This window comes from Ranitomeya imitator, chromosome 3 (assembly GCF_032444005.1).
Source record: "Ranitomeya imitator isolate aRanImi1 chromosome 3, aRanImi1.pri, whole genome shotgun sequence".
Taxonomy (NCBI): domain Eukaryota; kingdom Metazoa; phylum Chordata; class Amphibia; order Anura; family Dendrobatidae; genus Ranitomeya; species Ranitomeya imitator.
Genome location: NC_091284.1, coordinates 608,705,561 through 608,719,099, shown reverse-complemented (window position 1 = coordinate 608,719,099; position 13,539 = coordinate 608,705,561). Strand labels below are relative to the sequence as shown.

General features: G+C 45.9%; 1 protein-coding gene across 16 annotated transcripts in view; it reads right to left on the bottom strand.

Annotated features, from left to right (window-relative positions):
* The window catches only part of MYCBP2 (MYC binding protein 2), a 380,821-nt gene that overhangs the window by 169,385 nt on the left and 197,897 nt on the right, over positions 1–13,539 (bottom strand). For all 16 annotated transcript variants that reach the window (XM_069758078.1, XM_069758080.1, XM_069758086.1 and 13 more), the window contains one exon: positions 137–220. In XM_069758078.1, the coding sequence (XP_069614179.1) occupies positions 137–220 (84 nt within the window). The remainder of the gene's footprint in view (positions 1–136; positions 221–13,539) is intronic.

The following is a 13,539-nucleotide window of genomic DNA, read 5'->3' as shown; positions in this document are numbered from 1 at the left end:
CCAGGCTTTTATTTCCTACATAGTACAGGAGGAGGCAGGAGGAAACTTAGATCGAGATGCATCTGAGAAGACACTTACTCCAAGATCATTTTCATACATGAGCTTTTTATGTATACTGAGAAGCAGCGATTCTTACCTGTATAGTAACTGGGGTATTTGGCCTGCATTCACATCTGTGCCATTATTTGACTTCTTCGAGCTTTTGAATTGGAAAACGACTCTGGATATTGAAAACAGAAACAGGAGATCCCCAAGGCAAATCAATAAAGTAAAAAATATTTTATTGCATCGCCATTTACATTTAAAGCTTGCATAACAGATAATCCTGGGCAAAACAAAGCTGAAAAGGGAAGCCAACATCAAAAAATGAACGATGATTTAATTTGAAGCTTTACTGTTAGATACATTTTTTAAAAAATGTCACAATTTGTTTTTTTCATATCACAATTTATTAAAAACTATATTCTTAATCTTGCAATTTTCACACTGCCCAGTCGGACTTTTTAGATTTAACTCCCCGCTTCAGGAAACAACACAAGTACATTACAAGCAAAGAACAAAGGCAGACCCTATCTTTTATACTGAATAGTGATGATCGAATATACAGGTCCTTCTCAAAAAATTAGCATATAGTGTTAAATTTCATTATTTACCATAATGTAATGATTACAATTAAACTTTCATATATTATAGATTCATTATCCACCAACTGAAATTTGTCAGGTCTTTTATTGTTTTAATACTGATGATTTTGGCATACAACTCCTGATATCCCAAAAAACCTGTCTCAATAAATTAGCATATCAAGAAAAGGTTCTCTAAACGACCTATTACCCTAATCTTCTGAATCAACTAATTAACTCTAAACACATGCAAAAGATACCTGAGGCTTTTATAAACTCCCTGCCTGGTTCATTACTCAAAACCCCCATCATGGGTAAGACTAGCGACCTGACAGATGTCAAGAAGGCCATCATTGACACCTTCAAGCAAGAGGGTAAGACCCAGAAAGAAATTTCTCAACAAATAGGCTGTTCCCAGAGTGCTGTATCAAGGCACCTCAATGGTAAGTCTGTTGGAAGGAAACAATGTGGCAGAAAACGCTGTACAACGAGAAGAGGAGACCGGACCCTGAGGAAGATTGTGGAGAAGGACCGATTCCAGACCTTGGGGAACCTGAGGAAGCAGTGGACTGAGTCTGGTGTGGAAACATCCAGAGCCACCGTGCACAGGCGTGTGCAGGAAATGGGCTACAGGTGCCGCATTCCCCAGGTAAAGCCACTTTTGAGCTACAGAGAAGCAGCACTGGACTGTTGCTAAGTGGTCCCAAGTACTTTTTTCTGATGAAAGCAAATTTTGCATGTCATTCGGAAATCAAGGTGCCAGAGTCTGGAGGAAGACTGGGGAGAAGGAAATGCCAAAATGCCTGAAGTCCAGTGTCAAGTACCCACAGTCAGTGATGGTGTGGGGTGCCATGTCAGCTGCTGGTGTTGGTCCACTGTGTTTCATCAAGGGCAGGGTCAATGCAGCTAGCTATCAGGGTATTTGGAGCACTTCATGCTTCCATCGGCTGAAATGCTTTATGGAGATGAAGATTTCATTTTTCAGCACGACCTGGCACCTGCTCACAGTGCCAAAACCACTGGTAAATGGTTTACTGACCATGGTATTACTGTGCTCAATTGGCCTGCCAACTCTCCTGACCTGAACCCCATAGAGAATCTGTGGGATATTGTGAAGAGAAAGTTGAGAGACGCAAGACCCAACACTCTGGATGAGCTTAAGGCCGCTATTGAAGCATCCTGGGCCTCCATAACATCTCAGCAGTGTCACAGGCTGATTGCCTCCATGCCACGCCGCATTGAAGCAGTCATTTCTTCAAAGGATTCCCGACCAAGTATTGAGTGCATAACTGAACATTATTATTTGATGGTTTTTTTGTTTGTTATTAAAAAACACTTTTATTTGATTGGATGGGTGAAATATGCTAATTTATTGAGACAGGTTTTTGGGGTTATCAGGAGTTGTATGCCAAAATCATCAGTATTAAAACAATAAAAGACCTGACAAATTTCAGTTGGTGGATAATGAATCTATAATATATGAAAGTTTAATTGTAATCATTACATTATGGTAAATAATGAAATTTAACACTATATGCTAATTTTTTGAGAAGGACCTGTACTCGTTCCCCTGCAACCAGGCAGCCCCCACATGTACTTATGCTGGCTAACAGATGTAAGCACACGCTACAGATTTTGCTGCGGATCCGCAGCGTTTCCGCAGATGCGGATCCGCAGCAGTTTCCCATGCATTTACAGTACCATGTAAAGCAATGGGAAATGAAATCCGCAGTGTGCATGCTGTGGAAAAAAACGCGCGGAAACGCAGCGGTTTATTTTCCGCAGCATGTCAATTCTTTCTGCGGATCCCGCTGCAAGTTTGCCCCTGCTCCAATAGAAATCTGAAGGTGAAAACCCGCAGAGAAAACCGCGGTAAACCCGCAGTAAAAACCAACGGTTTTTCACTGCGGATTTAGCAAATCCGCTGCGGAAAATTCCGCAATGGAATCTGCAGCGTGTGCACTTAGCCTAAATCATTCAACTGCGGCAAGAAAAACTAAATTTCTGAGCACTAAAAAATACTTGGAGAACCCCCGAGCGTCCTCGAGAAATCTCGAGTAATGAGTATATTCGCTCATCACTAATACTGAAGCATCTAATGAGGGTGGAAGATCATTGTGTGGAAAGGGGGTGTGGGGTCAGCTATGACATCACCTACAGTGATAACATGGGATCCAGTAATCAGCTGTGTATATAAATGTCATCATTCACTGTAAGGCTACGTTCACATTTGCGTTGTTGGGCGCAGCGTCGGCGACGCAACAAACAACGCATGTACACAACGCAGCGTTTTGCGACGCATGCGTTGTCATAAGATCGTACAGAGCAGGAATTTCGGCGCAGGGAAAACGCTACAAGTAGCGTCCTCTGCGCCCTGTCTGTGCGTCAATATGACGCATGCGTCGTAAAACGCAATACAACGCATACCGGCGCATGTCCATGCACCCCCCATGTTAAAAGATAGGGGCGCATGACGCATGCGTCGATGATGCTGCGCCCATCAACGCAAATGTGAACGTAGCCTAATACTGCCTCTGTTAACAAAACTGCTGTAACCTCTTCCTGAAGGGAAAGGAAGCAAGAGACTAAAACAGCCTGGGTGTCTACTGTGAAAACTATAAGATTACTAGTAAGACACTTTAAATGTCCAGATGGTTCACATTTTACTCAATAGTGACATTCTAAACCATCATTGCAAGGTCGGCAACCACAAGAGATTATGCAGGAGTGGGCAGCTGGACTTCCCATAGAGAAGGCAGAGATGGTTTAATACCACCTCCCGTCTTCCTGAACAAGCGTTATGAACATAGTATAGAAAGCAATGACATCACTACTTCCTCCAGCGATCACATCATCACCGGGTGCTGGGAGGAAGTAAGAACTTCCAGACATCCCTAAATTGTTTATGGATTCACGACAGGAGACAAGAGACCACAATGCTGGTGTCCAAGAGGACAGTCATTCCTAAGCCTGGGAAGCACTGTGGTCTGATAGCGTTGCTAAACACTGAAGATATTTTCCAAATTCTTGGATAATTAAACTGTTGACTCCCCCATCTCAAGCTGGTGATATCAATGGAGTAGTGATAACCCTTATTGATACTGCAATACTGTAAAAACAGGCCTTTGGGGGGCGTGACCGGATGTGGAGCTGAACGGACGTGCGAGGCTCGAGCTCCCTAACCACCAGCTATCATAAGCGGCCCAAAGCACAGTGAGGTGACCGGAGGAGGTCAGATCTGAAGATAACATAAGCCAGGCGGTGGTGCACTCCAGGAATGAAGCGAGGGAGAAGGAGGGGGCAGGCGCCCAGCAGGGTCCAGGTCTTTGAAGCGATGGGTAGTTGGATCCAAGATGGCGACCGCAGCTCTCACCACGCGGCCGCCGGCAACAGCAGGAGTAATGGCAGTGCAAAGCAAAGGTCAGAGCTGAACAGTGAATCACTCCACCAGCCCCAAACTCCCAGCAAAACTGCAAGGTCCCTGAGCACACAGAGCTATTCACCAACGCTGCAGTCCCTGCTTTCCCCCCCTGCTAGGAATGCTGAAGGTTCAGAGCCTGAAGATTTACAGCCACTAAACACAGCCCTGACCGTCTCCTCAGACTCTCCTATTACAGACTCCAATTCTGCCCCTGTCACTGTAGCTACACTCAGATCCCTGCTGGGAGACCTGAAGCAAGCCATTCACACTGATATCACAACGGCTTTCACTGAGCTACATAAAGAAAACGCAGATTGGCGACAGAACCTCACACATAGAGGGGAAACTGGAGGAATATACTACGGCGCACAACCAACTAGTAGACGCGCATAATGAAGTGGACGAAGAAATCATGGCCCTAAAACTGAAGCTTGCAGACCTAGAAGACCGATCCAGGCGCAATAACCTACGTTTCAGAGGAATCCCTGAGAGTGTGTCAGCGGATACACTAAAGGAGTTTCTAATGGACTTCTTCACAGTTCTGGTGCCGTCAGCAGAACAGAGGGACCTGCTGATTGACAGGGCACATCGGATCCCCAAACCAAAGTCTGCTCCCAGCTTCGCACCGCGAGACGTGATAGCCAGGCTGCACTTCTACCACTTCAAGGAGGCTGTGACCAAGTCAGCGTCAGCAAAGCAAGAACTTCCAGAAAGATTCCGGAACATTCTGGTGTTCACCGACTTGTCTGCGACAACCCTGAACAGGAGGCGAGAATTCTCATCCGCAACCAAGATTCTACGGGACAACAGTATTGTCTACAGGTGGGGATATCCAGTAAAGCTCATCGTGACGAAAAACGGAACTTCACACGTCCTTGCGTCTCCCAGAGAGGCCATGAGCCTGCTCCAGGATTGGTCCCTGACATCAGTGGATGAAGATACCAGCTCCCCACTAAAGAAAAGACCCCCGACGCTGAACAAAGAATAGACCTGATTCTCACGCAAGTACTCTGTTACCATACGTATCCCCTGTGGGCCTATGCCGGGACACCACACTTATTTTTTTTGCCTGGCTGGCAGGTTGAAGGGGCATGAGAATATTGCTTTCGTTTTTTTCTATTCTCTCCCCCCTTTAATACTGGATAGGAACGACTATCCAGTTGGTTCACATAGAACCGGACTCTGAGTTGTACAAGTTGTACTTGTTCTGGTTGTTGTTAATTACTTTAACCCCTTTGTTTCCCTTATTATCCTGTATCTGGTGACTGATTGAATTTTTTTTCTTTTTTGTAACTGATGGTATTTCAAATATCTAGCATTAATGCGAATGGCCTAAACAGCCCTTTCAAGAGATCGTTATTATGGAAAGAAGCCCAGGCACTCAAAGCGGACATACTATGTGTCCAAGAAACTCATTTAAATCGTGACGATACACACAGACTACAACATAAAAATTACCCCCATATCTATGTGTCATATGCGGCGAAAAAGAAGAGAGGGGTAGCGATTGCAATAAAAGACACTGTAGCGTTCCAGCTTGTTGATAGCGTTCTGGATGATGAAGGCAGATATGTAATATTGATATGTAATATCAACAATAAGGTGTATACAATTGCATCTATATATGCACCCAATACAGGTCAAATCACTTTTATTAAAGACCTCATAACTAAATTATCCAAACTAAAACAAGGATCCCTGCTAATCTGTGGAGATTTTAACATCGTCCCGATCCCCAATATAGACAAATCTTGGTGCTCAAAGAAAAAGTCCCAATCCCATGCGTTGTCCCAGTGTCTTATATCAGAAGAACTGTATGACACGTGGAGGGTCCTTCATGCTTCTGAAAGGGATTATACATATTACTCCCACCCACACAAAGTATATTCAAGAATAGATCTAATAGTAGTGGATAAATGGCTCCTACAAAATATACAATCAGCAAAAATTGGGAACATAACCTGGTCGGACCACGCTCCTGTAACATGCCAAATTAAAGAGACGTACAATAATTTAACTTATTCTCCGTGGAGAATTAATAACTTCCTAATAGCCTCAGATAATATTAAATCCCAACTTAATGACCTTCTCCAGGATTTTTTTTTATATCAATAGTACCCCTGACATATCCCCGACCACAGTGTGCTGCGCCCACAAGGCCTATATAAGAGGGCGGCTAATACAGATAGCAGCGCAACACAAAACATGGAGAATGCGACAAATAGAAGAGCTCAATAAAAATATAGCAACATTGAAAAACATCCATAAACATAGCCCATCACCCACGGTATATAGAAAACTACAAAAGGCAAGATACGAACTATATCAGCTATTCCAATATAAATATGAGCATAATTTGAGGCGGAATAAAGCGAAATATTATTGGCAGGGGAATAAGGCGAGTAAAATACTTGCCAATAAGATTAAAGCGAGATTAACAAAGCAAAAAATAGCTCACATACACGATGATCAAAAGAACAAAATATACAACCCTAAAGAAATTGCGAATACTTTCGCAAGATATTACTCCTCACTCTAGAATCTCAAGACCGACAACCTTATTCCATAACCCAACGCTGAGCTAATTAATAATTTCCTGAATAGCATATCCCTACCCCAAATCCCAAAGGATATACGTACGCTACTCACCTGGTAGCAGTGTTTTTTCAGGAGCCATGACAGCACAACGAGAGAGGGGATCCGCCCTTCAGGGACAGGAAACCTCAGACATAAAAGGGCGGCACCTCACTCACCCGCCAGTTGGTTTACAGAGTATGAAAGGACCTTCTAGGTTAGTAGCACATAAACAATATTAATATATGGTACAATTCACCCAGTGAATAAACTTAGGAATTTTTCTAAAGGAAGTGTTGAACCCATAAACAAAGAGGGTAGGGAATATAAGGGTGCTGTCATGGCTCCTGAAAAAACACTGCTACCAGGTGAGTAGCATACGTATTTATTCAGTCGCCATGACAGCACAACGAGAGACTTTCAGAGAAGTGAAAAAGTGACTAGGGAGGGATAATAGCTTCCAGCACCCTTCTCCCAAACGTGAGGTCGGAGGAGCCACCTAGATCTAATCTATAGTGTCTAAGAAAGGTGGATGGAGAAGACCATGTGGCCGCCTTACAGATGTCCTCAATCGATACTTCTGCTCTCTCAGCCCAGGATGTGGCTACCGCACGAGTGGAGTGTGCCTTTATACCTTCTGGAATTTCCACGCCACCTGCGGTATAAGCAAGAGATATCGCCTCCCTAATCCATCTGGCTAGGGTATTTTTTGATACTCCAAGTCCCTTCCTAACCCCCTGGTAGGATAAAAATAAAGCGTGGTCTTTTTTCCAGGTGTCTGTTACCGAAATGTATTTGAGAAGGCACCTACGTACGTCCAAACAATGAAATCTCTGCTCCTTATTGTTAGAGGGATTAGGACAAAATGAAGGTAGGATCACCTCCTGGGATCTATGAAATTTTGAGGCAACCTTTGGAAGATAAAGAGGGTCAGGCCTCATCACCACTCTATCTTCCAAAAATTGCATATATGGACGTTGCCTGGATAATGCCTGAAGATCACTAACCCTTCTTGCCGATGTAAGGGCAACTAAGAGGGCTGTTTTGACCGACAGGATCTTGATTGGAACAGAGTCAATAGGCTCGAACGGAGCTTGTGTTAGAGCCGAGAGCACAAGATTTAGATCCCATGGCACTATCTTTTGTTTAACAACCGGCCTGGATCTGGTGACCGCTTTGAAAAACCTTGTTATCCAGTGATTACTGGCTATGTTGGAATTATATAGTGCCCCTAGAGCTGAAACCTGAACTCTAAGGGTGCTGGTGGCTAAGCCTAACTCTAGGCCCTTCTGTACAAATTCTAGGATTTGAGCAATATCAGGTTTTTGATTGATTTGTGCTCCTGAACTTGATAGGAACTTCCTCCATACCCTAACATAAATGCTAGTCGTGGAGGCTTTCCTACTTTTAAGTAGAGTATTTACAAGATTTTGGGAGAATCCCTTTCCTTTCAGAAGTGACCTCTCAAGTTCCACGCTGTCAGGTGCAAGTTGGTTACTCGTGGATGCAAGACTGGACCCTGGGAAAGGAGGTCCGGTATTTCTGGGAGGATCCATGGCTGGGAAATGGACATGCTTCTCAACCATGGGAACCATGACCTTCTGGGCCAGAACGGGGCTATTAAAATCACTCGGGCTCCATCTTCCCGAATTTTCCTCAGAACTATAGGAATGAGATTCAGAGGAGGGAAAGCGTAGGCGAGACTGAAATTCCAGGGGATCAGAAGAGCGTCGACTGCGTACGGGTTGTCCCTTGGGTCTAGGGAACAGAATTGATGGAGTTTCTTGTTTCCTCGACTGGCAAACAGATCTATCTCTGGACATCCCCACAACCGTACGATCTGATTGAAGACAGCCGGTTTTAGAGACCAGTCCCCTTGTTTGAGCTCGTTGCGGCTTAAGTAATCGGCCATGGTATTTAGATTTCCCTTTATATGAAGGGCCGTAAGGGAGAGCAGGTGATTTTCGGCCATCTGAAAAATATGATTTGTAACTGAGGGGCGATCTAATAACCATGTATAAGTATATAAGGGGACAATACAAATATCTCGCTGAGGATCTGTTTATACCAAGGAAGGTGACGGGCACAAGGGGGCATTCTTTGCGTCTGGAGGAGAGAAGGTTTTTCCACCAACATAGAAGAGGATTCTTTACTGTTAGGGCAGTGAGAATCTGGAATTGCTTGCCTGAGGAGGTGGTGATGGCGAACTCAGTCGAGGGGTTCAAGAGAGGCCTGGATGTCTTCCTGGAGCAGAACAATATTGTATCATACAATTATTAGGTTCTGTAGAAGGACGTAGATCTGGGTATTTATTATGATGGAATATAGGCTGAACTGGATGGACAAATGTCTTTTTTCGGCCTTACTAACTATGTTACTATGTTACTATGTTCATTAATGACCTAGAACGTGTACCTCCTTGGTGGTTCACATAAGCAACGGTCACCTGGTTGTCAGAGAGTAGTCTAACATGTCTACCCTGCAGAGGTATAAGGAACCTATCTAAGGCGCGTTCCACCGCCATCAATTCCTTCAAATTGGAGGACGTGTCTCGCTCCGATTGGGACCACAGACCCTGAATGTAATTGTCTTCCCAGTGTGCCCCCCAACCCGTGGGGCTAGCATCAGTTGTTATCACCCGTGTTATCTGATTTGTCCAAGGTACACCTCTACGAAGATTAGGGATGTGCGTCCACCAACTTAGGGAACCCGTGGCGTCTACAGATAGGGAAAATTTTTTATCAAGGTTAGCGCCCAGCCGCCGAAAATTATGCAGAACATCCCATTGCAGAGACCTGGAGTGAAACTGTGCCCACATCACCGCCGGAAAACAAGAAGTAAGTGAACCTAAGAGTGACATAGCATTTCTTAAGGAGACTACGGGATTATTAATTGCTCTGGAGGCCAGCCGACGAATAGAATCGACTTTTGAGTCTGGCAGGCGACATTCCTGCTGACCCGAATCCACCGTAAGACCCAAAAACTGCTGTGACGTTGAGGGCTGAAGACGCGACTTTTTGAGATTGATAATCCATCCTAAGTTGTGTAATGCTGCTATCACTTTCTCCAACTGCTCTTTACAGTGTGACTCTGAACGCCCAACAATCAATAAATCATCCAGGTAGGGAATTATTAGTATGTTTTGCTCATGAAGGTGTGCCATAACCTCTACCATAATCTTAGTGAAAACCCGAGGTGCGACTGCAACACCAAAGGGGAGTGCCTGATATTGAAAGTGCTCTATTGTGCCGGCAAGAGAAACCGCCACCCTGAGAAAGCGCTGATGAGTTGCATGTATCGGGACATGGTAATAGGCGTCTTTCAGATCTAAGACAACCATGAAGCAATTGTGAAAAAGAAGCTTTATTGCCGACTTCACAGATTCCATTTTAAAGGATGGGACCCGCAGGAATACATTCAGGCCCTTTAGATTGACGATGGTACGATATGATCCATCTGGCTTCTTTATCAGGAATAAAGGGGAGTAAAACCCCGTACCTTGTTCCTTCGTAGGTACTTTAACGAGAACCCCCTTTCTTTGGAGATCTCGAACTTCTGACTCCAACGCCAATTGTTCTGCGGGAGAAGAACGGATAGGGGTTAATTTAAATTTGTCCTGGGGGGTATGGTGGAATTGGAACTTTAACCCCTCTTTAATGATACTGAGTATCCATGGACTATTGGTGATTTTCAACCAGGCTGGGTAGAAGGCCAACAGCCTACCGCCCACCTGGTCCGCCAGTCATTGAGGCTTTTTAGAGTCTCTAGAGGAGTTAAACACATAACCTCTACCTCTTCTTCTATAAGAGTTATATCTGGTCGAATCTCTATTTGAATCTCTGTCCGATCTTCGGCGATACAGCCCTCCTCTGTTGTAGTCTCGTCTATAGAAGGGTCTTGTTAGAAGAGGGAATCGCTTTTTATTGTCACCTGCTTTTTCTAGAAGCTCATCCAGGACTGGGCCAAACAAATGAACCCCCTCACAGGGGATGCCACATAGTTTCGATCTGGCCTGTAAGTCTCCTGGCCAGCATTTTATCCAAAGAGCTCTACGGGCCGCATTAGACAGTGCTGATGACCTTGCAGCTAGCCTAACGGAATCGGCTGACGCATCCGAAAGGAAGGCTGCTGCATCCTGAATCATAGACATAGATGATAGGATCTCGCACCTAGGAACCTTATCCTTGAGCTGGTCTTCTAGATTACCCAACCATACCATCAACGACCGGGCAGTGCAGGTGGCCGCAATCGCCGGTCTCAGGGAACCTGCTGATGTTTCCCAAGCTCCTTTAAGGAATACCTCAGCTTTCCTATCAAGCGGGTCCTTTAGGTTTCCCAGATCCTCAAATGGGAGAGACGTTTTTTTACAAGCTTTGGCCACCGCCGCATCCAGCTTCGGGACCTTGTCCCAGGAGGAAGAAGCCTCTTCCTCAAAGGGATATCTTCTTTTGAATGCTGGTGGGAGTGACCCCTTCCTTTCGGGTTTCTTCCATTCTCTCGTAATCAGTGATTTAACTTTATCAACTACCGGAAATACTCTTTTGGATTTGCGATCTATGCCTTTAAACATTATGTCCTGAATGGAACATTCCGCCTGGGTCTCCTCAATGCCCATGGTGTTGTTGACAGCTTTGACTAAGCGGTTAATCCTATCAAGTGATAGACAGGCTCGACTAGATTCCATGTCCTCTGATGATGATGACGGATGAGAATCCGAGCTTACACCACCCGTGTCTGAATCCACATCTGAGGCTGGGGATAATATCTCCTTCCTCTTTTTTGAAACTGACTTCTGAGACCTCATGGAATCTCTGACCTCCTGTCTAACCAGATCCCTAAGAGTAGACGTAAGGTCAGGGGCCTCGTCCTCAATTAACCGTTGAATGCAGATGCTACACAATTTCTTTTCATGTCCATCTGGAAGTGGCTCCGTACAGATGGCACACTCCCTATGTTTGGATTTGGACACAGATTTCCTCCCCTAATAAGGAGAGAGGGAATACAAGGAGGGACAGCTATCAGAAACGTACTTTCACGAAGCTCACTTACCCATCCCTGCAGCGAAAGGTACCGTGATCGGGGGGTCCTTCTTAGCCGGAGATCTCTTACGGCCTGAGGACTTAGTTGGTTTCTGAGCCTCTTTAGCTCTACCAGCGCGACTACTGCCACTAGAACGCCGCTGGGAGCTGCTCAAAGGCTGTTCAGGTTGCTGCTGCTGCTCACCGCCCAGCTGCGGTGTTCCTTCCAGAGACTCCATATTGGAAATGGTGGACAGGAACAAGCTGTGGCTTCAGTACGCCGTTTAAATTCCTCTCCCTGGGTACCACCTCCGGATGGGGGCCAGCAGGGAAATCACTTGCCGACGACCGGTACTGCGCTGGTAGGGTCGTGACCGCTAGGCGTCCGCTTAAAGCGCTGGACCCCTCGTGGCCAGAAAATCCCTCCCCAGACGCCGGGCGCCGCCATTAGCCAGAAGAAGTCGCTACCGCGCATGCGCGGCCGCGTCATCGCCCCGCGCCGCTCGCGACGTCATCCGGACACGCCTCTTCCGGACGCCGCTGCGGCGCTGAGAGCGGACGCGCCGGACAAGGACGGCAGCTCTCCCTAGCCACCGCAGACCCCGGCGCAAGCGGCGGACCGACCCCGGAGGCCCCAGCAGAAGCGGCACCCTGGAGACCCCCAGGTAAAAAGCAGCTGTCGTAGAAGCAAGGCCCTTAATGCCTCGGGCCGCTTCCTCCTGCCGACACCTACACCAACAGTACCCCTGCCGTGTGGTGCTTCCATCTACCTGACCAGGCCGAGGTAGGGGGACCCCGCTACCTGCATCGGTCTGTCAGGCGTGGGATAAATTCTTTCTTCGACCCTCTTCTCGGGGCCTGTCTGAAGAGGTTCCACTGTCAGGGACAGGAAACCAACTGGCGGGTGAGTGAGGTGCCGCCCTTATATGTCTGAGGTTTCCTGTCCCTGAAGGGCGGATCCCCTCTCTCGTTGTGCTGTCATGGCGACTGAATAAAAATTGATTGCAATAAATCAACCCATAAGCCAAAAAGAAATCCAACAAACCATTCAGGCAACCAAAAATATTAAATCCCCAGGACCGGATGGTATAACTAATGAATACTTGAAGCTATTCAACCAAATATTGTCCCCACATCTATTATTAGTCTTCCAAAATATATTTGAAACAGGCAAAATACGAGAAGAAATGTTACAAGCGACTATAGTCCCCCTCCCCAAGCCAGGAAAAACGCCCGATCATCCAAGTAATTTCAGGCCAATATCCCTTCTAAATACTGACCTCAAGCTGTACTCCAAAATCTTAGCAAATAGACTCTCCGATGTAATCCCCTCCCTGGTGCACAGAGACCAGGTTGGATTTATCAAATCTAGACAGACATTGGACGGCACCAGACGAATGATTGACCTCATCCATGTGGCGGGGAGGGACCGGACGCCTTCTCTGCTCCTATCCCTGGACGCGGAGAAGGCGTTCGATCGGGTGCATTGGGGATACCTGTTTGAGGTTCTGGCCAGATTCGGATTTGCGGGTAATATTGCTAAAGCAATCACTCTGCTATATTCTCACCCATCAGCGTCGGTTTCTGTCTCTGGAATGATGTCGGACAGGTTTACGATTACTAACGGGACGAGACAGGGGTGTCCGCTATCACCCCTTATATTCGCTTTGGTGATTGAGCCTCTAGCGCAGAAAATTAGATCACACTCGATGATATCAGGAATTCAGGTGAATAAAACGGAACACAAAATAGGTTTATTTGCTGACGACATCATTCTAGCGTTAACAAACCCGACAGAATCATTACCGGCAGCAATGCAAGTAATCGACTCATATGCTAAAATATCATATTATAAGCTGAACGTGTCTAAATGCCAGGTATTAAACCTAACCCCTCTCACAAA